This window comes from Sturnus vulgaris, chromosome 1 (assembly GCF_052056855.1).
Source record: "Sturnus vulgaris isolate bStuVul1 chromosome 1, bStuVul1.hap1, whole genome shotgun sequence".
In the NCBI taxonomy this organism is placed as follows: Eukaryota; Metazoa; Chordata; class Aves; order Passeriformes; family Sturnidae; genus Sturnus; species Sturnus vulgaris.
Window position 1 is genome coordinate 147,733,977 of NC_142243.1, and position 24,924 is coordinate 147,758,900.

The 24,924-nt window shown below is 37.8% G+C and overlaps 1 protein-coding gene across 2 annotated transcripts in view; it reads right to left on the bottom strand.

The window, feature by feature from the left end:
- Positions 1–24,924, bottom strand: part of ADCY8 (adenylate cyclase 8) — a 117,882-nt gene that overhangs the window by 72,531 nt on the left and 20,427 nt on the right. For both annotated transcript variants that reach the window (XM_014882146.2, XM_088179377.1), the window contains exon 2: positions 13,742–13,891. In XM_014882146.2, the coding sequence (XP_014737632.1) occupies positions 13,742–13,891 (150 nt within the window). The remainder of the gene's footprint in view (positions 1–13,741; positions 13,892–24,924) is intronic.

Consider the following 24,924-nt stretch of genomic DNA (forward strand, 5'->3'; position numbering starts at 1 on the left):
ATGACATGAATCAACCCTAGTCTTTAAGATGGAACAGTCACAGTTTAGAGTAAATAAATTTTTAAAAAGTATCTTTAACCTAAAGAATAACCATGGTAAGGGAAAAAGACCAGTAGAAATCACTAAATGTAACAAATTGATGGTAGAATTCAGGTCTGCATTCAGACACCTGAGCTTTGTGACTCCAAGATAGTTATGCCCAAACTTTCATTTCATCCAATGAATCTGGAGAGATAATCAACTAAATTACTCCTTCACTGTCACTATGGGTCTCTTTGAGTTCTGTTGCCTGTTTTGATTAAATCTCAGTCCATGGTAGTAGGAGCTCATAGATGTAAAGTGTGTGTAGTCACTTAGTTTAGGAGGTGTCAAATATGGAGCTGACTCCTACCCAGTCTACTCCTTCAGGAAATGTTAGCAACATTGAAACAAATCATGTGATGATAAGTAAATTAACTTCATGAGTCTACCATATCTACTTAAAGTCCCAAGGCTGTAATCTAACACTGATATTGCCTCTAAGGCCCATTTACTGTTTTAGGCATCTGCAATAGTCATTCTTTGTTGGACAGCTGTGCTGTGGTCTGCATGCACTGATCCCTTGGGTCACTTGTACTAAAATCAGGGGGTACCAGTGCTTACAACTGCACAAATGTAGGTAGGTACATTCATGCAGAAGTAGGACACATCCCTGATGAATAAATAATGCCCTTTGGAGCAGTTTTTGAGAAGAGTCAATTAACCAGTGCACAAGGCCTCAGTCTTGTGAATAAAAACCGGAGACCTTTCCACTCAGGCTGATCAAAGATACCAAAACACCAACAAGCACAAAACATCGACAAGCAATTTGGGATCTGGAGGAAGTTGCTAAGAGGAAGGTCAAACTCCACAAGGTTTCTCTGCAGGTCATGTGAGGGCATCACCCCTGCAGGTTCTGCTGTCTGCATGAGCTCCATGCATCAGCTCCACTTAGAGGGTATAGATTTTTCTTTGTTTCTCACGATTTTTATTGGGGTTGGATTTGCCAAGACTCAAAAAGCCCCTCTTGACTGACAGGTCAGTTCAGGTTTTGCTCTTCCTCCTCTACATGTACCATCAAAAGGGGGAACCTAGGGAGATGTGGTGGGAGTAAGTCTGGGTTTGGAATTGTGCTGCTTACGGCTGTTCCCAAGACACTTGTGTAAAGCTGGAGTGGGCGTACCCCAGAAGTGCTCAATGATAGATGCTCTAGAGAAAATGTTTTACACTTTTCATCTTGATTTTCAAGAATAATTTGTCTAGAATCATCAAGCTTGTCTTTAACAACATTAACAGTTAATATCAGAGACATTTTATTGTATTAAACACTGAAGTTAATAAATGTGAAAAGGGCCATTCAGATCAGGAGCAGTTTTAGTCGTTCTGCAGCACATGAGCTTTTATTACATTTAAGGGAAGTTGATAAAAATGGTATTGTTTTCTACTGAAAACCTGACAATGTTCAGAATAGATGTAATTATTGTAGATGCCACTCTAGCAAATGGAAATTAGCACCTCTCATTATGATGAACTGCTCTGAAGAGAAATTCCTTCGTGCTTACTTAGAGTACAATGGACAGTCTGTTTGCAGCTATTCTTTCTTGTGTGTCATCAAGAAAATGGGAGTTAATTAAAAAACACTGAAGGAAGTGCAGTACCTAATTCATTCAGACTTGTTGGGTTATGAGGCTGCCTTTTAGCTTTTACTACTGAATGCTGCAATGCGTGATATGAGCTGCATCAACTTCGTTTATTTTAATTCTGGCAATTACTATCCCAAATTATCCCATTCTTGGTTGCATGGTCCATTTAGACATCTTCTGTTTTCAAAGAGAAACAAGGCCAGATCACACAGGAGGTCTTGAAGTCTCCTTTTGTTTAGCTTTAGTCTATGAAACATAGCTAGAATCTCAACAAAACTGATAACCCAGTATTTATGAGAATCATGACCCTTTATAAAAGTGCCTCATCTCAATTAACTGAGATATGTTGCAAAGTTTGTGGCAATGAAAGAAGGAAAAAGCTTTTTCCACACAATTATTGTAGGAAGGACATGTTGCCCAATTGTTTCCTCTATATTGTTGTCCAAACCAGCATTAAACAATATACGTAGCATGTGCTGAAGGGAGGAACTGCAAGCTACTGCTGGTCCTTTGTTTTGGCTGGATAGTGAATGGTTTGATGATTCAATACCTGAAGCCACATTATAAAATTTTGGCAGGGCTTGATGACCAACAGTCTACTGCCAGGTGTAAAAGGAGGTGTCTTTTTTATTGTCCAGTTGGCTGTGTAAGGAGATCACAGTCTTTCTGAGATGTAGAAGGATGATTCCAGGGCTGCCAGTTTGGGCTTCTATGCCTTCCCAGTAAAATTTTGGCTTAATAAATATTTATCTTATCCTGTAGGATTACGTGAATTGGTAGAACAACACTTCTTGTCTTTTTTTTTTTTGGCATGATACTTGTTATTTCTGATGCATGTATATTTAATAATAACAATAAAAAATATTCCTCTTCAAAATATTTACAAAAATATTCACAACATTAATTTTAGAAGTAACAGAGTTAATCATGAAGCTAACTGCAGGCAGTGATTACACTATGGCACAGGCACAATGAATCATCTTGTCATAAGGTCACATGAACACTACTAACTTGCACAGGAGTGGGTGGGAGCACATCATGAAACAATCTCCTGACAGTGCTTTGTTTGTTTGAGTTGTCTTTTAGTTTAGGCAGTAGGAGTTACAGGTCTCAGGTTAAGTGCTCTCAAATTAAGTGTCTGTATTGAATACACACAATTGTTAATAATTCCAGATCCTCTGAATCCTTACATGTGACTTTTTATATCCTGAATGAAGAGCATGTCAGATTTACATTTCATTGTGAAACCTGACTGTGTTAGAAAGATGAGTGGTGAAAAGCAGGAGTTACAGAACAATTTGTATTACCACCCTGCCTTGTAGACATGAACATTTATCCTAGAATCATGCAATGGTTTAAGTTGGAAAGGATGTTCAAGATCAGTGAGAGTTTTCTCAGTTTCTACCTCCTAGCCATGGGAGGGAAAACCTTACACGAGACCAGATTGTTCAAAGTCCCATCCAACTTCAAGCCAAAGGGCAGCCACAACTTCTCTGGGCAACCTGTTCCTGTGCCTCACCACCCTCACAGTCAAGAATTTCTTCCTAATATGTAATCTCAACCTACTCTCTTTCAGTTTGAAGCCACTGCCCCTTGTCCTACCACTACATGCCCTTGTCAAAAGTCCTTCTCCATCTCTCTTGTAGCCCTTTTAGGTACTGGGAGGTTCTATAAGGTTTCCCGTGGACTTCTCTTCCCTAGACTGAACAATTTAAAATTTCTCAATTTCATAGGAGACGTGCCCCAGCTCTCTGATCATCTTCTTGACTCTCCTCTAGACTTTCTCCAACAGGTCAATGTTCTACTTATTCTGGGGATCCCTGACCTGAGGAAGTGATAATCTCATGCCACAGAGTAACCCCTTAGACTAATCTAATAATGGGAAGGCATATTTTATAGTTCTGTTATTTTGTTTCTTCCAAATACTGTGAAAATTTTTTTATTATTTATTCTTTATTAAACAATAGTGGAGAAGACAAATATTCGCATGAAAAATATTTATATGGAAATAAGACCCACATTATGACAAAAAGCTTTGTACTGTCTTCTGGTGTGTTGGTTTCCATAAATTTCAGTTAGTTTGCAAGAAAGGCTGGAGTCAAAGCTAAAGAACAGGAGAAAGATAGACACAACACTGATTTCATAATAGCATAATCTTAAGCTTTTCCTTGTTTTACTGGAATAGAAAATGAGGACAAAACAGCTCTTACAATTCAAATTTGTTCTAAAATATCAGATTGGCACCATCTGACTTTAATACTTATTGTGCTATGTTTCTCTGGAACAGATTTGACTTATCTGCTGTTAAATCTTCATTTAATTCTCTGCACTGGTTCTATTTTCTATTGATTTAGATGTCTCTTTTTCAACTGTGTCTCTCTGTCCAGTTTTTTGGGCTGTTTTGAAAATTTCTTGACAACTTCAGTAAAATACACATTTCTCATGGCAGCTAATGACACGGAAAATATTAGAAAGAAGGCTTTTATGCTTTTTATTGTTCAGCTTTCCATTACTAAATCACTGCAGAACATCAAGAGGAATAAGAGCTACAGGGTCATATTTTCTGGTCAAAACAAGGGATACACCTTGTCAGAGGATTACAAAACTCCAGTACTAAACAGCACAAGCAGCATAAAACTTCTTTTCAGTAGGTGGGAGCAATAGTCACCTCCCGAAAATCAAACCCCTTTAAATAGGCTTGTAGGTGGGCAGTTGAATACTGGTGATATTGTTGCCTTTTTCCTAACCTGGAAATGAAACTCCAGATAATTTTAGTATGGAGGTAATATATAGGGGATCTTTAATGGAGGCCTTCAGAGGCAGTTATGGAAAGATGTCCACAGAAGCCCACTCCTACAGGGATGAGTACACATTTATAGGTTTTAGGAAATTAACATAATTGATAAAAAGCACCAATCAGGAGGACAAGTGATGGTGCAATTCCCCCCCAGGTCAAGCCCCTTCTCTAGAGCCTCCCTTCAGCACTGGCTGTCCATGGGAATGTTTCTCCAAGAGTTGTTCTCAACTGTGGTTCCCAGGAAGAACCAAGATAGCATTGGAGCCTTGTACCTCCTGTGGCTTGGAGCTCTGGAATTTTTGTCTTTCTGCCTAGGGAAAGGCTATGGAAAAGTACTGGGAAAACTAGCTACTAATACAATAGATGACAGAGTTACAAATATATGTGTGAAGAACACAGAGAACATATAAAAGAAAAAAGGCAAAACTCAAACAGCATCAATATGAAAGACCATTAGCCTATTTATAAATGTTAATCTAAATATTCTATCTTACCTGAAATTATCCCAGTAATGGCATTAGTAACTTCACTCTGTCTATCTTGGAATTGGTACTGCTTATGTTTATATGATTTAAAACGATTACCTGGACTACAGAGTCTCTCTATTAATTAAGCATCTTGTAAAGACATTAATTTTAAAGTCTTCCTACAGTCCTTTTAGGACCCTAAAGAAAGTTTCTTAGTACACTAACAGATCTGATCTTGAAAGAGAAATTCAGAGCAGAGGCACTAATTTGATGAATTTGGAGCTTAGAGTTCTTTATAAGCTGAAAGGAATGTACGACAGCCCAGCTGGTAGAAGTCCCATCACTGCAGGAACTGAAACCATTTCATTCCCCTAACTCATTCTATCTCTGTCCACTTCCCTGACACATCAGCAAGGGTCACTAGTTAGTGGCAGCTCTGAAAAAGGCTTTTTTTTTTTTTTTTGACACCTGTCTCTTTAGCAAAGAGCTGAGAACACAGGAGACAGAGGCCACCAAAATCCTGTCAGTCTCATTCACTACTGACCAGCACAACATTTGAACAACCTGGTTTAGAGATCAAAGGACCACACAGGAGTTTTATCCTTAGTGACTCCAAAATCCATCTACTAGGAAAGAGATTTCCTCCTCACTAATCTCTTCCGATGAAAGCTCCCATTCCTGAAGTTCTGACACTGGGATTTTTCCCCTATATGAATTGTGCTTCAGGGTCTGACTCCCATCTCTCTGTCATTGACTATAAATCTCATTTATTCTGTTTGAATCCATGTGACCACTCTGGATTTGCAAGGAATGAAGAGGCAGCAGATAATTTTTGTCTTGATTTTATTTTAGATTTCTACTTGAAAGAAAAATGTGCAGGTTATGCCTCAAAGATAAGAAACAAACATCATCAGTGAATGTGAAGGTACATCTAAAATCTGACTTAATAATGTTTGGATCTCTACCACAAATGGGTTAAGTAATGGGGTGTTTTGAGAGAAGGTGTAGTAAATATACATCCTGGTAGCTACAAAATCATAAGTGCATGTAAATATTTCTTCCCCTCAACACTAAGCAAGTCAGTTATTGGATTTAGAAAACAGGTCACCTACTAAATCAGAATATGGAAATGGATTATGAAGAATAATATATACTTTTCCTTTATTTCTTGGATTGACCAGTATGTTATACTTCTTAGAGTTTGTTCGTCTAAGGACTGATGGAACAACATGAAGAAAAAAATTCTGTGGGGGCCATGGTTCTTTAGAGAAAAGTACTAAGATGAAATAAAGTCTGGATAAATGCAAAGCTTTATTTAGAATCTCACAGTCAACAAATTGGTCTTTATTGAGAGGGAAAAAAAGGCTAAAATGTAATATCTAACCAAAGGTTAACATAGGATTTTTTAAAACTTAGGATTTTATTGTTTTTCCTTTAAAAATAAAGCCTCAGTTATTGTGACCATAATTTTTAAATATGAAGCACATTAAAATATTTTTGTAAAGGCCATATGCTCTCTAAAATTAAGATTATTCTTTTATTTTTTTAAACTAAATCTGAACTTTATCCTCATACAAAATTAGAGGGATTTTAATATTCTTACCATCAGTGTGTATATATATATATACATATATGTACATATATACGTATATATAAACACACAAGATTTTATGGTGCTTAACCCTCTTAAATGTCTTTTCCAATCCCAGTCCAATCTGCTCTTATTTTAGAAGTTTCAAAATACTGACAGTTGATTAAATTCTAGATTTGTAAGAGCTTGATAAAACCTACATAATATATAAGCTGCTTTAAAAAATTAAAAAAAACAAACAAAACTAAACAAAAAAACAAACCAGAGTTCAAAAATCTGCAGAAACCTTCTTAAAGCCATGGGAAACAGATTGTTGCAAGGGAAAGTGTGAAAAAAAATCCTCTGGAAGTAGTGGTAGAAGGAAACAAACATCCAAGCAGAACAGGTTTCTTAATGGAAAAAGAGATTAAGGCAGGATTACGGTTTTTCCAAAGATAACAGACAAAAGAGACAAAATATGCCAACAGCAGATTGTTCTTAAGACTAAGGGCTGTCTTCTCATTTTATAACCCTGATATACCCATACTAGAAAGACAGAATCTGTGATCATACCTAGAAAACAAAACTATCCTCTTCTCACCTGGACAAATGGTCTTTTCAGGTGGTGAGCTCTAATCCTTTATGCAAATCAAATGAAACAATATCCAAACTGCTTTGACTTTCAAAATGAGTTTTAATTGGATTTGTGGCATCCTCTATGAGAAAGAGATTCCGTGGAATGCAGGTGCTCAGTGAATCAGTGGCAGGACTTGCAGGGAGGAATTGTCTGTAGGGTATTCTCTCAGGGGACTCTTCTCATTACACCATTTAATGTAGAAAAGCTTTTCTTCTTTCTCCCCACTGATTTGACTCAACCCATAATTAAAGCTTGCAGTTGGCTATCTTTGCCCCACCCTGATGGGAAGCATCCCTAGAAGCCCAGTGGATCAGGTTTGATACCAGCCTGCACCTTCTGGCCTGAGCACTCCTTGCAAGACTGAAGCAGGCAGTGCTTGCTCCCCAGCTGCTCTGCTGCCTCCAGCCTTCAGCTCCATTTCCTCTGCCCGTGAGGAAGATGCTCAAGAACATTTTCATAAGGATTAAGGAAGACTTTAAGAAAGGCCTTTATTTCCACATAAGAGGATCTTCTCTGTGGAATTTGAGACTATTTCTGCAGTGAAAGGGTCCTGCTTGCTGAGGACTATCTTGGAGAGGTATTTAAACAATGCACTAAAAAGACTAATGTGTTGTGGTTTTAGTAACTTCTAGAACTAGGTATCTGCTCTGAAACTGGACAAAAGTAGTGTTAAAATTTGAATAATTTTCATCATTTGGCTTGTCAAGTCTTAAAACCTGGAAGATTTGTTTCTGATTTGAGTTCACTCCTTCCCAATAGTTTATCACAGCAGGGGCAGAGCAGCCTTGCTGGTGAGCTGTGCACAAGAGGGAAAGAGTTTTCTCTCCATGAATGATGCATAACCTGCTGCACTGAGAACAAGAATGAATGCCTCTCCAGAGGATGAATGTAAAAGTCAAACAAATATGGACTGTTTTCTCCTCTGATCTCAAACAACTTCTTTATAAAATGTTATTAGGTGCTCTAAATCTACTAGAAGTAATGTAAACAAAATATTTCAGAGAGGTTATATGTTGGGATTTCTAAACTTTAGTAAAGACTCCAGGTTGTTCATGTTAGTAAAATAACAATTTTGCTTTGCTTGAAAGCAGCATCCCATCCATATTTTCCTGTTGCTTTCTCCAGGCTTCATTGGTCTCATTGATCTAGAGCAGTCTTGGATAGAGAGTCGAAGTGTGGCCATGATACCAGAGACGTTTCTAATTATGACTTAATGCCTTTTCTATGAAGAGCTGTCCTGTAATGTGGTCTTATTACAAGAGAAGGGGTAGGAGCTGGACTGATTTTTGTCTTCTAACTATAACTTTAGCTATTTAACTTTTGTGATTTTCCCTGTCTAGTCCTTTTAAGGCTTTATTTGTTGCTTCAGTTAGTCAAATATTCCTACACAATTTTTATTGCACAACAATATTCCTGACTTCACTACACAATAATTGTTTTCAGATATGTATAACGTGACATATGTATGTGTGGTGCAAGAAAAGACAAAGCATGACAAAGTTATCTGAGAGAGACTCTTTATAATTAAATTGCAGAATTTCAGGATTTAAAATGTTAAACAAATTTCAAGTAAAGAATGGAGAAAGAGCAGGTTAGGACACCTGAGATATATTGAATGCAATTCTTCATAAAGCCATCATTTCAATATGTGTCTGGATTTAATATGTCATTCATTTAAAATTTAGGGATTTTGTATCCTGAGAAAAAGAAATGAAAAAGAAATCTAATGCAGGTTTCTGCTCTTCATTAAGGAAATTTCACTGCATTTTCACAAGGAAGGAAATTACATACTCATTGGGTTTGAAGGGTTTTCAGTAGCTAATTAAGAAAGAGAGTTAGACTATCTATTTTCATTGCCCAGATATGACGAAAGCAGAATTACCTGCTGTGTCCTTACAACAAAATCAAGCTAAAAACAAAGGCAGTGTCTTTGAAGTGTTCATTAACAAACTATAGCACTGGTTGTCAACATTTTTGAAACACGTAGATATCAAACGAGAATATTAAACCAAAATTTCAAACAGGTAGTAGAAAGTTATGATATTGTTGGAACAAAATGGATTTATGAAAACTGAGAGCCTCACCTTTGTTTTTATTCATAATTAAAATGTCTTGAAAACAAAATTGGAGGACATCTTTTCGCAGCCATATTTGGTTGCTTGATATAAACACATCTCTTAATAGCAGGCTGCTAACTAAAAGTCATTAGAAAATATTTAAATTCATTATTTTATCAATAACTGCTAAACAGAGGCTGTTTCTATGACATTTCGTCTGTGTGGCCTCCTGCAACTTGCTTCTCTGATATTTTCATCTTTTAATGATAAAGTCTTTCTGGTACTCATCAACGCCTTTAACTATGTCAAGCTCTGAAATGTTCTAGATTTTCACAAAAATTCTAATTTTTAAACGAAAATTAGGAAAGAAGTAGACACAGATGTTCCCTTCATTTCACAGGGTGCTGGGATTTCCAAATAGTCTCACACAGTTAATGTCATACAGGTAAGTACATAAACATCATTAGCAATGACTGCTGGAGTAATTCTCCTTTGTAGCCACACTGCTGTTCATTTTCATAATAGAGTAATTAGAATTAGGAAATTAATTGTAATTGAAAATGCTAATATATGCTTTTAACTATCCCAGATGCTTAAACACAAAAGGATAATGATAGAAAATCAGATTCTTGATGATCTGAAAATGAAACCAAAATTCTTGACTTTCTGAAGCACAAAAATTTTATCAACAAGTCTTGTTGACAGTAAATGGGGATGCGGAAGGCAGAATGAAAAAGATGCAAGTGCTTTGTACATAGATTGTATACAGACTTTTGGAAACAGACACTGGAAACTGAGCACTTCAAAACTGGAGTCAGGTTGCCCTGGATCAGCCAAGCTCCATAAAGTCTTTTGCATCATCCAGGTCTGCACTCTATTCTCTTCCTTCCTGTACAGTTGCTGAATGAATTGCAATTGGTGTAAAAGCTGAACTTGCATCTGAAGATATTTTCAGTGGAAAATGAATATATTGAGCTAATTCAGATTTACAGACACCAGAGGCCCAGACATTTCTGAACAACAAAATGGCCTTGACTGTCAAACTGGCAAATTTCACAGCAAAAACAAAATAGTGCAAGGAATTCTTGAACGATGGAAATCCAAAAAAAGAGACAGTGTTGGAAAACAATGACATCTGGAAAATGCATGATATCCAAGTTTCAGGTCAGAGTAACATGAAAAACAACAAAGAAGTTTTTTCATCCCTAGTCAGATTTTTGTGATTTCACCTCCTCTTTTCATTGCTCCTTATGTAATAGTCGCAAGTGAATGAATGAAACTGCTTTCACTGGAAAAAAAAAATCAGTTCATATGTATGAAATGTATCTGTAAATACAGAATTTGTATTCCAGAAAATTCACAAATACTTATTAGAGGGTCCTTAATAACCTCTGACAATGAGAGATCCTTCCTTGTCAGTATTTTTATTTCCCTGTATGGATCCACATTTCTAGTGTTATCTCTTGCTTTTTTCTTTTCTTTTGGCTCACAACTGGGTGACTTTCCATGACTGGCTCTCTTAGGCATTGTACAACACTGCATAATGAGAGCAGTAGAATTTATCATTATTAGAATGACAGAAGAGTAGAGGTTATGAATCTGAGGGATACTGAGAAATTGGAAGGGAGAGCAGAAACTTAATTTCTTGGTTTTAACAATACCCAGTAATGAATAGAAGTATATCTGAAGCATTTATATAACTTCCATGATTATATAAAATTGGAGCCTCGTTCTGTAATTGTTTATGGACAAGCATACACTCCTTGTAGTTTAAAACTCATATTGTTTTGTTCTTACTTTTATTTTACTGGTCTTCAGATTTAAACAAAGTAAAGAAAAAAACAAACCTTACAGGTTCTTTCTGACAAGCTATTACATTTCATATGACATGCCATACATATGACACCTCAATACAGTTTATTTTTTTATTACTTTCACTTTAAGAAGCAGAAGATGTGTGGGGATGAAAGAAGACTCAAGAGATTTAAATTGTCATCCACTGCTATGGAATGTAGCAGTACCATCAGTGAAAGCAACAAAAAACTTGTCCTTGCTGTAAGTACCCTTTAGTTTAAACAGTTTATGGGAAATGAAAGGGAAATAATTGAAGTGGAATAAATCTTGATTTCCTGGATTGTCTGGAAGAATTACTCAAATAATTATTCCTCTATTTTCCCTGCAAACTTTTGTTCCTCAACAATATTTCTATAAATTTTCAGAAGCAACAACTATCATCCTGTACATTCTTTTCCCAAGTCTTTTTCCCCCTTCATAGGAAATTAAAGTAATTTAATTAATTTAGTAAACTTTAACTCTTACCTTTTAAAATGTACTATGCATTAATATGTATTAAGTTTTTTTTACATTCATCTGAACTAGATTGCATGTATCATGCAATATTTGTCCTCAAGACAGAAAAATGCTAGCAGTCACTGAATTACTGCCTCTGCACTCGTTAAGTGAGCGTGAACAAGCTGCTATAAAAAGTGGTCACCTCAATTGTGACCTTGCCAGTCTTCTAAAAGCAGATAGGTTTAAAAATTGCTTAAATGAGATGCTACCTCAGAAGTAAATGGAAAAAAATAGAATGATGAGGGAAACAGGCTCTCCATTCCTCAAGATGTTCCAGTGTTGGAATATTTTTTTTAATGTTGCTGTTCCAAATACAAATGAAAAGCTGAAAAGTTTATTAAACATTTTTACATATAGCAATGCGCATAATAACAAAATTGCAAAGTTCCAAGAAAGTTAATCGGAAATATTTCAAAACTTTTTGCTTCAAAATTTTGAGTTAGTTTATTATTAAATTAAGTTTCAGAAGTCCTGTTGTCTGCCTTTTTCTCCTGTGGGCATTTTCCTTGGCCCAAGGACATTTCCCCTTATGCATTTCCAGTCATATGATGCCTGTGACACACTACTTTGTTTGGTTACAGGGGAATCTCAGCTGCACTGAGGTAATACTCCAGGAAGTTCTGCCCTCAGGGAGCAACAAAGCCCTGAAACCTTACAAAGCATGGGGCCAAGACAAAATTCACAGTTCGACCTGATTTAATAAAAACAAGTATTTCAGATCCAACCACTACATTCCCACTCCTCCCCCGCACCACCCCCCCAAAAAAAAAAAAAAAAAATCTGCCCACCCAAATGGAAAAATATCTGTTTTCATTTTTCTGGTAGATAATACAAATTCAGCAAAATTGGATTTCTCAAAATATTTGTCTTTGCACTAACTTCATTTTACATGAGAGGATAAAATATTTCTAATGGGAAAACCTCAAAATAAAATGGAACAAGGGAACAAGGGATTCTTTTGTTAGTATTATAAAGCTTTTTACAATGAACTCAAGAAAACTATAATCAAAGTAAAGCTTACAAAATCATGATTTATGAAAAATTGGGCAAGAGGAGAAAGGAAAAAACCTAAACACCCCAAAATCCCCAAAAGACATGAAAATATAATCCTGCAGTTAAAAAGAGAACAAAGCATCCTAGATAATATCCCTCAAAGTCTTTTCAGTCAGCAGTGGCTGCAGAGATGTTCTGGCAGAGATCCTTGGCATTACTCAACACAGTCGTGTACTGAGTCATTAATCAGTGAAGTCCAGAACAGGACATCTTCCTAGAACTCTGTATAAGAGCATGAGTTTCGGGGGGCAAATGAAATAAATTTGAGAATTCATATACATATTTATACAACTGGGAAAAATTAAAAGCTAAATTCATCTTAAAATGATACAGCAATGTACCATAAATGATACGGATGCTGCTCCCTTGGTGCAAAATAATAAGCAGCAAACTTCTTTTTATTCCATACTTGTTTTGGATCATAAAAGAGGATTACCTAAGATCAACCATACCTATTCAGATCAAAAGTACATCTAATCCAGTATGCTATTGCACACAGTGGCCAAAAGTTAATTTTTCAAGAAGAGTTTAAAAACAGAGAAACAGAATAGTACTTTGCTGCAGTGGTCTCCCAGCTGCAAAAATCGATCTGTGAGCCTGAAGGGATGGTTTAGTATTTTCTCTGCCTAGATAGAGTTTACTTTCATGAATTTGCTTAGCTTTGAAAGACTCACAGAAGCAGTCAGATTGGTAGGGACCACAGTGGGTCACCTGGTCCAGCCTCCCTGCTCAAGAAAAGCCATCCCAGAGCACATGGCACAGGATTGCATCCAGATGGTTCTGGAATATCTTTCACTTGACTAATGCAAGTTTTAATATCTACAACACTCTGAAACATGAAGTTCCCCAGCTCAACCCCTCTTGTGTAAAGAAGCATTTTGAAACACCTGCCAGTTGCTGTTTCATTTGATGGCCTCCTCTGTGGGGAAGGATGATGAGCAGCCACTCTATTCATCCTGTTTCCTGGGGGAAATCTTTTAGTTGCTATACTCAGTACACACCAGCACAGTAACAGCATAAAACTTGCTTAACCTGCACAAATCAGGTGGTACCACACTGGGGCCAACAAGGCTACAAAAACCTGGTCTTGTCTAATTATCAATAGCAGTCAATACAATCATAGGAAGGTTTTCCCAGGTGACCATACCTGTCGCTGGTTTTCTGTCTCTAGTCTCAGTCTGGCTTCCACACATCTTCTGGTCTCCAGGAAGGCTTGACGCTGTGCTCTGTCTGATAGGTAGCTAATGAAGATTCCTGCAGTGTTCATACACATAAATAACACTGCCTGAGCAGCAATCTGCAATGAACAACAAACAGGATTTGATTAGACAGGAGAAGCAAAAATATCTGCTTAAAAAAATGAAAGAGACGAAGACAGCTTTGTAGGCTGCAAAAATAGCAGTTAGGAAAGTTTGCATAAAAGAATGTCTTGGATCTTAAGTAACGACATCAACTTTGTAAATTGTCTCTGCCTTGAGGATGAGCTATGCAGTGTTTGGGGGCATTAAACTCTGGTTGAACCACAAATTATATTTCCAAAAATTGACTCACAGAGCTCTAGCCAGGAATGATTATAAATGTAATTAACAATTTGTTTTTGCACTGCCTCTTCTACAAGAGCAACTTTGTGATTTGTTCCATGGCTTTAGTTTGGGAAGCAAGCCATATTAAGGAAAACAAAGATTGTCAGTTAACTAAGAATTAATACCAGCCTTAATAGTTATTGTATTATTAATATCAGTCATAATAGTTATTGTATTATTATCAACCAAATAAAATACATTAATTTTCAGCTGATGCCAAAGCACAAATTTGCACAATCTGAATTCTGAACCATTCAACAGGGGAAGCTGAAAGGATAACCAAATTCCTGCACAGCCAGTGCCTGTTTACACAGACTTTTTATTTGCTGAAGTTACATAAGAGCTGGACTTGTTTTCCTTGTAAAAGCTGTGTCACAGCTTCTTCCTTTTCCATATGAACTCAAGAGAGCCAAATGGGGGTGGATCCTTGGATAGCGTAAATTTCAGTGGATTATTTATCTGTCATCAACTTCTCTCTGCTCTACCTGTGCTCTGCAGGGCACACCAACACCATTGAAGTGAGGACTGGTTGGGAAAGTGAGTAAGAAAGTGGCAATATTGGACTGCACTAGAGACAGAACAAAGTTCTGCAGCCTCAGTACCTTTATCCAATATCTCATCCTTGTTATTAGCTGAGATTTTAAAGGATCTGATAGTTATGGGCGATACCTACAGGATCATAACCACACCAGAACAATCACAACAAGGCAGATCAAGTGTTCATCATTCAGGATACTCTCTCTGGTAGTGGAAAACAGAGAGCTTAGGCAGGAGTAGAAGGATAAAACAGTAGATAATGTGTACAAAAGTACAGAAAGCATTCAGTGATGTTTTGTCAAAACAGTCTTGAACACTCCAGCAGTCTGTGATTGCAGAAAATTTTGGGATAGACATTGTATTTTCTTACTGTCATGATAATCAGTTTTCTTAAAATCCAAGTGTTGTTTGTCCTAATAAAAGACTCCCTGATCTCATTGTGATGCTTTGACTCAGATCTGCAGGTCTTGCTCCCCAGAGTCACGTGGGTTTGAAAGTGAGATCTGATATCAGACCAAAAGCATCTGGCACAAACTTCAGCTTTATATATTCCCGTATTTCTGAATCTGGAGCGTTGTTCTACTATAGCACAGGGAATTAATTTGCAATTTACGTGCCATGATTAAATAATAATGCATATCCTGGCTCCAGATGAAGTTTTGTTTAACCTTTTCCAGAAGCAGATGTCTAGACAAGGCTTGTGAGAAGTAGGGCATGATTAGCATGATCCTTGCATCTCCCTGTCTTCCAGGAACCTCTAAGCTGGAGGTAATATACCCAGTGCACAACTTTTTCTGATGCCTTTCTCAAGTTAATAGTACATTTGGCTCCTTTGTCACTCAATAATAAAGATTTTTTACAATTTGCTTAAGTCCTTTGTGATAAAAATGTTTCTTTTTGTTTCCTTTAATTCACAGTTTTATTATTCATTTGAGTGCTGCATCATGTTTATAAACAGTGAGTAACCATTTGCAATTAATTTGCTTGTCACCATTCCTGATTTTACTGACTTAAAACATAATCCATTACTTTACTTTTTAAAAGGGAGGAATTTGAGACTTCTTAGTTGCTCTGCATGTGTCACTATTTTCCCTTTGCCCTTACTACGTTTTTCCTGTTATCTACCATCCCCTGTTTCACTGGAGACATGTTGCCCCGGACCAGCCAGCTTTCCCCAGACACTCTCTGCCTTGGCTCCAAGATAAATCAGAGAGGGAAGTAATTTATCTGTGAGAAAACTCCTTTCTGGTGCAAGCTACTAAGAGGTTATGATGAGCTGACATGAGATTGAGACTAGTTCAGAACTGGATTGTTCAGCAAGACAACTGAAATCAGCTATGGGAGGTTGGAGGAGTCAACTTTTCAAACCTTTTTGACTGACTTTTAACTTTGACCCGGACTGTAATTTCACACGTACTAGGAAAGTTAGAGAGGGAGAAAAAAAAGAAAATCCCTCCAGAACATTTGAAAAGTGCATTTCAACAGTGAAAGCAGTGACAAGGTGGTCTCTTTTGCTTGCAAATTAATTTTCAATTTCCTCATGAGCCTCGTTCAGTCGCCCGTCTCTGCTAATTTCCACTCACTTCAGCAGATCTCTTTAGAAAAAATGTACTAGAATTTGCCTTTCAATTAGATTTCATGAGTACATAATTTGATTTGGACAAAGGGAATAATGAAAAATATGTTACAGGTAAAATAACAGCTACGAGGGGGCAGAATTGGCATTTCTGGCACATGGCAGTCTGATTGAAACCATTCTAAAGAGTAAAGCGCTATGACTTGCAAGGGATACTGATCTGGGGTTCTTGTTTGTAAAAGAATAGAAAAGATGTATAAGACTTGAGTCTCTCATTGCTGTTCCTTTTTTTCTGGAGCTTACTGGGGCCAATTCCAGAAGTCCCAGAGGATTTTCTACAACCTGCCAAGGCTACAAGCCAGGGTAGACTCTGTTTTCGAAGATGTACACTTTGATATATTTTTGACTGACGTGAAAATAATCAATGTTCACACAGTAGGGAAGCTGAGGCATAATGTGAAAAAATAAAATAGTTTCACAACATTTATAAGTCTATTTGTACCTTGCACAGCACTTAAATAATGAACAGTAGTAGCACAGCAAGTGATCTTAAAAAGCCATGAGTGATATATTTTGATTTTAAATAGGGCTCTGAGGAGGTTGTCTTCTTGAATATTTAAAAAATGCAAAGAAGGTACCATTCACCACACTGCTTGGGAATATCTCTGTAACAGGATCATCATTGTCCCTGCTGAACCTGCAGATGCACATAATCACATAATAGGATGAACAGAGCTAAAGGAAGTTACTTGACAAGATCACTGAGGCAGTAGAATCACAGAATCACAGAGTCATCAAGGTTGGAAGAGATGTTCAAGGTAATCCATTCCAAGCATCAACCCAGCAGCACCATAATCACCCTTAGATGAAATCCCCGGGTTCCACATCTAGATGCCTCTTGAGTGATTCCAGACTGCACCCCCTCCCTGGTCAACTTATTCCAAAGCCTGACTACTCTTTCAGAGAGAATTTTGTTTCTAATATCTAATCCTGGCACAATTTACGGCCATTTCCTTTTGTCCTCTCACTTAAAAGGTATCAGAAGGGACTGACACTCATCTCACTAAAATCTCCTCTCATGTAGTTATTGAAATCAATGAGGTGCCCCTGAGTGTCCTCTTCTCCAGATGAAACAACCCCTGTTCTCTCAGCCACTCCTCATAGGATGTTTTCCAGACCCTTCACCAGTTTCATTGCCCTCCTTTGGACATGCTCCAGCACCTCAATGTCCTTTTGGGAGTGAGGAGCCCAAGAAGCAGCAGCCATTAAAATTCTTACTCCGAAACTCTGCTCTTCATTTCTCGTGGGAGGTAATTACGAATTTAGTTCACATAGACATCACTTGTCAAATAAATTGTCATTTATAAAGTGTCCTCCATACAGGCACCTCAGAACCCTTTGTAATATCATTATGAAAACCAGCAAAAAACAAAGGATATTAAAAGAGAGGATGCAAGTCAGACAAGTGACCTTCGTTTAAATTTGATAGAACACATTGATTGAAATAACATCATTTTTATCTTCCACTCATATAAAAAAAAGGCTTAGCCAAGATAGCTGAAACCAAGAAAACATTTTGAGTTGATTTGGGAACCACCAGGTTTCAAAGAAACAATTAAAAGGCACCAGACATGGTTCATCAGAGAAGAAGTGATAATCAAGGCAGGTACAGTATAGTAATGCAAGAGAACAGGAAAAGGAAAATTCATTGAAAAGATGGTAAAGTAACACCCAAGTCTGTTGTGAAGTGGTAGGTAATCAGCTATAGACAGCTTTCAAAGCAGAGTTGAATCTAGTTCAGGAAGCAGGAATTTCAGAAGGATACAGGTGAGATAGTGGGCTAAGCATAACAACAATTTTTTGGCATTTCTGCTAGTAAGAGCATCTAATTGAGTTGGCCTTTCTTAGGAGTTTACACGGAATCCTGTGAGCTTGAATGACTGGAAACAAGTTAAAGGAAGTTTAGCAAATGTCAGAAGTTTCAGGACTTCAAAAATCATAACTGAACTGTGTTTTAGTTTTACCATGATTTTACTTTTTGAAACACACAGTTATCCATCAGGGAATTTAGAGCCATAAGGCCAGCCATTAACAGGCATTTATGCAGCATATAGTGATTGACTGAGTTTAGCATTTTCAAAGAGCAGATAACCTGAGGAAATGCGAATATTTATATACATTCAACAAACCAAATGGATTGGAAATATGGTGATTAACAGATGGCCTTAAAAGATTGCAATTGATGCAGGCAATCTTCATCATGAAGTTGAAAAATCAACATATATCCACATGGAAAGCACAGTGGAGGCAGAGGAGAGAAAGTTGACTAAGTTTAGAAATTATTCTGAAATCCAGAAGGATCGTGAATGTAGCTGTGGAAAGGGCTTTTAACCCTTTAAGTGTGGTGGAAATAAGATGCACAACTACATGGTCGTTTTTCATGATAGAAAGAAAGAGACAAGTTTATTCAGAAGCACACTTGGTTTTATAGCATGACTCCCAATTCCAAGAGTAGAGAAAAGGTGATTGATTCAGAGAGAAGACACCCCATTCCCAGAGCCTGGGCACACACCACAACAGGTGTTTTATCTCGTTATTAATTCCTTTTTATTTTGACCAAATAATCACCCTGGGAGAAATTCTCCCTAGCCCTGAGCTGGACCAGCTTATCGGCTGGGAACAGAGCTGAAAAGCTCCAGCCTGGAATATTTTTCAGGCTGTAATTTTCTTACTTTCTCAATATGTGTCCCTACAAGTGAACTTGTGTGTTGCTACCTCAAGTGCAGGAAGACTCTAGAATGTTTAGCAGGAATTAACCCCTTCAGCAGGCAATTTTTTTCTGCCACATAGAAACAGAATAGTGTCGAGATTGATGTCACCCAAGTGACATCAAGAAGTAAAGAAATTATTTTCAATGTAATCTTCAGCTGGACATGCTCGGGGCTTTAGCAACAGATTAGAGCATTTCTTGTCTGTTTTGGAAAAAACTGGGAAAGTAAACTTGTGCTTCTTAAAGAGTGTTTTCAGCATGTGCTACATAAAGAACTGGTTGCTATGGTAATTATTATTGGATAATTAAGTTTGGAGAAGCATTTTGATTCTTCATTAGTTATTTAACTAAAAATAGAGTTCACCACAAGGTTGTATTTTGTAATTAAAATGCCTCAGAAAATGCTCTCTCCCTTCTCAATCACTATCTTGATTGGGTTATTTGAGGGAAAATATGATGCTTGCATAGGAGCTTATCACCAGGAATGGACTGAGAGTTGCACAAGAAGACCAAAATGCTCTACTTTCTCTAAAATAGGAACATCTGGCAGCACAGACTCTACTGCTCTCTCACTGCTGGGCTGCACAAAGCCTCTATCTCCCACTGAGATTATGATTTTTTGAATCAAACCTAGTAAGTTTCTCTGTACTGCCTCATGCCCACCTTGATCCCTCAGTACAGCTTCCCCTTTGTCGTGCCAGATCAATTATTTGTGGGACCATACTGTGAACTATATCAGGGAACTTAGCCAACTTAAAAAACAAACATTTGGTGTTGGCAATGATTTTCATATCTAGAGCAATCGTCTGATTAAGTTCACAGCACAGCCTCCACAGGAAGAGGAAGCATGTGAACATTCATAGCTGGCACTGCTGCCAACTCATTAAATGGAAATCATTGCAGCCTTACTGCTAAATCACCTTGTAAAGAGTGTTCTTATTCCCGAGGTTCACTCATTCTGACTTCTCCTGGGTCCAACTGCTAAATTCCCCTGGCTGTGATAAGAGGGAGTTTTGTTTGTTTAATTTGTGGGTGCTTCTTCACTAACTTTTATTGGATACCAATCTGGCCCACAAAGGTGCCTAAACTGCTGCCACCACTTTCCAGAAAACTCACCTGTCCCTGATCCTATTTTTCAATGCATGTGTGCAACAGATGTTTAACTCCTACTCACAGCTGGAGTGAGTGCTACTCTTTTATCTGATCTACATACCTGTACTTCACAGAAAGACAGAAATATACCATAGCCCTGGGAAGACAGGGATGGAGAATAGCATAATATTTATTTATGGTTAAGTTAGACAAGCACAGAATATGATGGCTAAGAAGAGCTTTACCCCACCCACCCTTGGTTTGCTACATGAGAAAGAAGCCATTTGTACCAGTCTCACCATCTGATTTCATGTTTAGAACTGAATTTCGTGGTTCAGCTGTGCATGGGTCCCTTGGGAACATTGGCTGATTCTTCAAAAACTCTGATCTTATTTATGCCTTTAGGAGTGCTGAGACCTTTTAAGAAGCCTGATCTTGCTACTTCCAGAGCCATCATCAGAGGACTTCACTGTGTACTTAGGAGCAGTCTGGCCTTTAAGATGCATGAAATGTGCAGCCTGAAAGCAGGTTGGCCCTATCCAAACATAGGGTGTGTCACAAAAAATTATTAGATTGCCTTCAATGAAAACAACTGGTTTCAGACAGAGTTTTCTCCATCCTGCTGCAGAATATCCTAACATGAATTTTTGTCGCATTAGTAATTTAGAAAGCAAAAACTGTTTTCCCTCTGAACAATGACAAGTTTGCATAAAATCAATTGTTCCAGTTCAAGATAGTATTTGAAAATATGTATCTTTAATATTCAGAACAGCACTGCAATTTGATCTTAGAAAAAATAGCTGTATCCCTTTTTGTTCTTCCTTCCATTGAGTCCATTAGAAATGTAGAAAATTGATTGTCTGATTAAGTTGCTTATAAATAGCTAAAGCCACACAAATTTGGTAAGTCAATTACCAACTATGGCAAAACTTTTGCAACATGGAGTGGTACAAGAGATATTCCAAGAAAATAATATCAATCATATAGTATCATAATCATACCATATATCATATCCCACACATAAGGACTGACATAACTGAAGGATGAACAGAGGCAGTCAAGCAGATACATAACCCTGCTCATGCCTTTGAGCAGCTCCAAAGTTTCAACACATCTCCTCCGACTCCCCTTGAGTTTGTTTAAAATTTAGTGTTCGGGAATGATTTTAATAATAATAAAAAAAAATCTATTCTGGGACTTTGGATAAACTTTTTTTGGTGCTTTTCTTTTTATAGTTGTTAAAGTGACTAGATGTGCCTGGGACAATGTCAGTGGCAGGGTCATAGCCCATGCATACAGGGGAATGAACAGGGATGGGAAAATGACTTTCAAGTTTTAGAAACTGTTTTCCATGGCTATAAGGTATTTAGCTGAACTCTCTGACCCTTACCTAGGAACTGATCCTGAGCTATGTAATGAATTCTGGTGATCACATCTTCAGTTCACTGAGCAGCACAGTGCCCTTTTGTCATCATTTTGTATACAAGATGCTGTCACCTGCAGATATCTGAAATGTTCCCATTTAGAAAAAAACAAATCTTATCTTTTTGACCGGAATAACTTTCTCTATTCAGTGTTTTCTGTGTGTTAGTTAGGTACATTTTCCCTCTGCTTTGAAACAGCTGTATTGCAGGGCAATTACAAGGAGAAATCTAAAGCCAAATCTTCCAGACATAATTATTTCATTGCCAAAATCATTACCTCGTTGGGTGTGTTTATAAGTCAACATAAAAGGCTCAGACAAGAATCACTTCTCCAAATATACGTGACCTTGAAACCACAGCACATGTACTACAGAAATCCTTTAAATTACCTGTGCTGTCTACTCAGGAATAGCTCCTGCAACAACACACAAAAACCCCAGCAAAAAAGTGAGGCACAGCACAACATCCCGTGTAATAGAGAGCACTGGAAGCAGCCTGTGGCAGTCAGGGAAAATTAGGGAAACAAAGAGATAGCATTTCATTGCTCAGAAGGGAGTGCAAAGCAGCTGTTTCTGTTCTGTATTTCAGACTCACAAAGCTTTGTCTGACTGAAATTTTCCCTATACTTTTCTATTGCCAGTGACAATAAATTGGGAGGAGCTGTTGATCCCTTGAAGGCAGAGAGACCCTGCAGAGCGACCCGGACATATTAAAGAGATGGGCAATCATCAACTGTATGAAGTTTAACAAAAACAAGTACTTGATTCTGCATCTGGGAAAGGGACGAGGGAGTCCTGGTTATTGGCAAGTTGATGGCAAGTTGAACACGAGTCAGAGGTGCCCTGGCAGCCAGGAGGGCCAAGGGGGACATCAAGCACAGCATGGCCAGCTGGGCAAGGGAGGGGATTGTCCTGCTCTGCTCTGCTCTGCTCTGCTCTGCTCTGGGGCAGCCTCACCACAAGCCCTGTGTGCTGTTTTGGCACCAGAGATATTAACAAGATATGAAGCTATTAGAAAATGTTCAAAGGGAGGCTATGAATATGGTGAAGGACCTAGAGAGGAAGACATATGAGGAGCAGCTGAAGTTACTTGAGGAGACTGAGGGGAGATGTCATCACAGTCTGCAGTTTCCTCATGAGGGGAAGCAGAGGGGCAGGCACTGATCTCATCACTCTCCTGCCCAGGGAGAGGACCCGAGGGAATGACCTGAAACTGTGTCAGGGGAGGTTCAGATTGGATATTAGGAAAAGGTTCTTTACCCACAGGGTGTTTGGGTCCTGGAACTCCAGAGAAGTGGTCACAGCACCAGCCTGAAAGAGGTCAGTGAGCATTTGGACAATGTTCTCAGGCACATGGGGTGATTGCTGGAGTTGTCTTTTGCAGGGCAAGTAACTACACTTCAGTGGTCCTTGAGGGTCCCTTCCAACTCAGGAAATTCTGTGATTCTATGCAGAAGTTGTCCTCCCATACAAGCTGCATATTTACTGTTCAAAACAAATATCAAAGTAATTATGTTCAAAAGGAGCCACATTCCACTTAATGCTGCTTGAGAAATAAATTGCTTTAACTGAAAGTTACAACATCTAAACAAAGATTTACAGGAAATTAATCTGAAATGGAGAAGTACACTCATGACTTCCTGGATACTGAGAATTAAAAATAATGCCTGTGGGTTTTTTGAAGCAACCCTTACAAAATATTAATTTTTTTCCCTTGCATTACATACATGGATATCTGAGTTGTAAATAATTATCTCCCAGCAGAAATGTACCAGTTTGAGGACCAAGCATTAAACATCATCTCACTGACAAAAATTCTAGCTGTTACCTCGTCTGAAAAAGTCTGAGAGCATCACTGAGTTTAGGATGAGCCTGGAAAACCTGAAACTAGGATGCCTAAAGTGAAAGTCACTTCTGGAAATTTTCCTCAAATTATTACAATAGTTTTACCTATGTGCCAGATGCCAGATAGCCAAGGCAGAAGAAATCCTAGTAGATCCCTTATTAGATTATGCAACCAATCAGGAGGAATGGAAGAAAAATTTTAAAAACTGACATCATAGCTGTTTTACAGCATTAGAAAGAGTTTCACTAAATTTTAAGGAGAAGAGAATTATGTAGTGTGCATTTCTGTTAAGTGTTCTTGGGGTGTTGCTCTGCACAGCTGTTTTTATTCCTCTGGATAATGGCTCTTATCCAAAGTAAGATGTCAAAACAGGGTGACAAATAATTATGTTTGTAGGGGTGACAGCTGTTCATCTTTTCTGGCATACCTCATTACTCTTTTCATCTGATGAATTTTATTTGTGTCCCAGAAATTACCTGCAGGACATACTCCATGTCTCTTCCCACTGGAACTGGCAATTGTCATAATTTGTGTGCAGGTGACCCTGCCTTGATGCATTCTACAGAGCTCTAACAACAAGATAAGCTTTTCATTATTCTTCCTAGCTATGTTAGGCCAGGTTACATGTATTTTCCTCTGAATTACCAAGCTATGGCCATAGGACAAAGGAAGCAGCAAGATTCTGCAAACCATTTTTCCCTTTTGGTATTACAACGGAAAAAATAAAATAACAGCAAAATGTAATGATCTTAAATTACTCTTGAACTCTTTATCAAGAAATAGACAACCTTATGAAATCCACTCTAGTCTGTATCTAGAGTGAGACCAATACCTATTAAAAAGTGAATTGGTTTAACTGAAATAGTACTGAGAATACTGGTAATGAAAAATACATGAGGGAGATCACAATGTTGAGTGTCCTTTTCCAAACAAGCCTTGCCCTTCAAAACGTGCTTGTATTCTGATGGGAAGCTCTACTAATTACCTGTGTATGTTAATCAGTGATACCTGCTGGTAAACAAGCTATGCTTTACAGCTGTTCTTTTTTAAAACTACTCACAAAAAACCAAAAACAAACCAAAACCAAGAAAACAACAAAAAACCAAACCAAACCAAAACAACCCAATACAGTGATGGAAACAAATGTTCTTTACAGTTTGTTATTAATATTATTTTCAGCAGGCCAGACTCCAGGCTACCATTTCCCCACAGTTTCACCAGTAAGTGGCTGCCATTTTGCCTGAAATATTTTTTGAAAAGTGACCAGAAAGCTCCAATAAAAGCAATTGATATTCCTGTCTTAATTTTTTTTTCCCTCGGGATCTCCTTTATTGCCACTTGTGATGATATTAAAACCAGGAAAAGACAGAACTCAACAATTCCATTTTTAGAGTCCTTTCCTAGTAAAACCTTGAAAACCCCCAAAACAATAAAAAAAACCCCCATAGGCCTATTTTCTTAGCTCTCCCTGTTGAGCTGTAAATGTGAGGCCTATACTTCAGA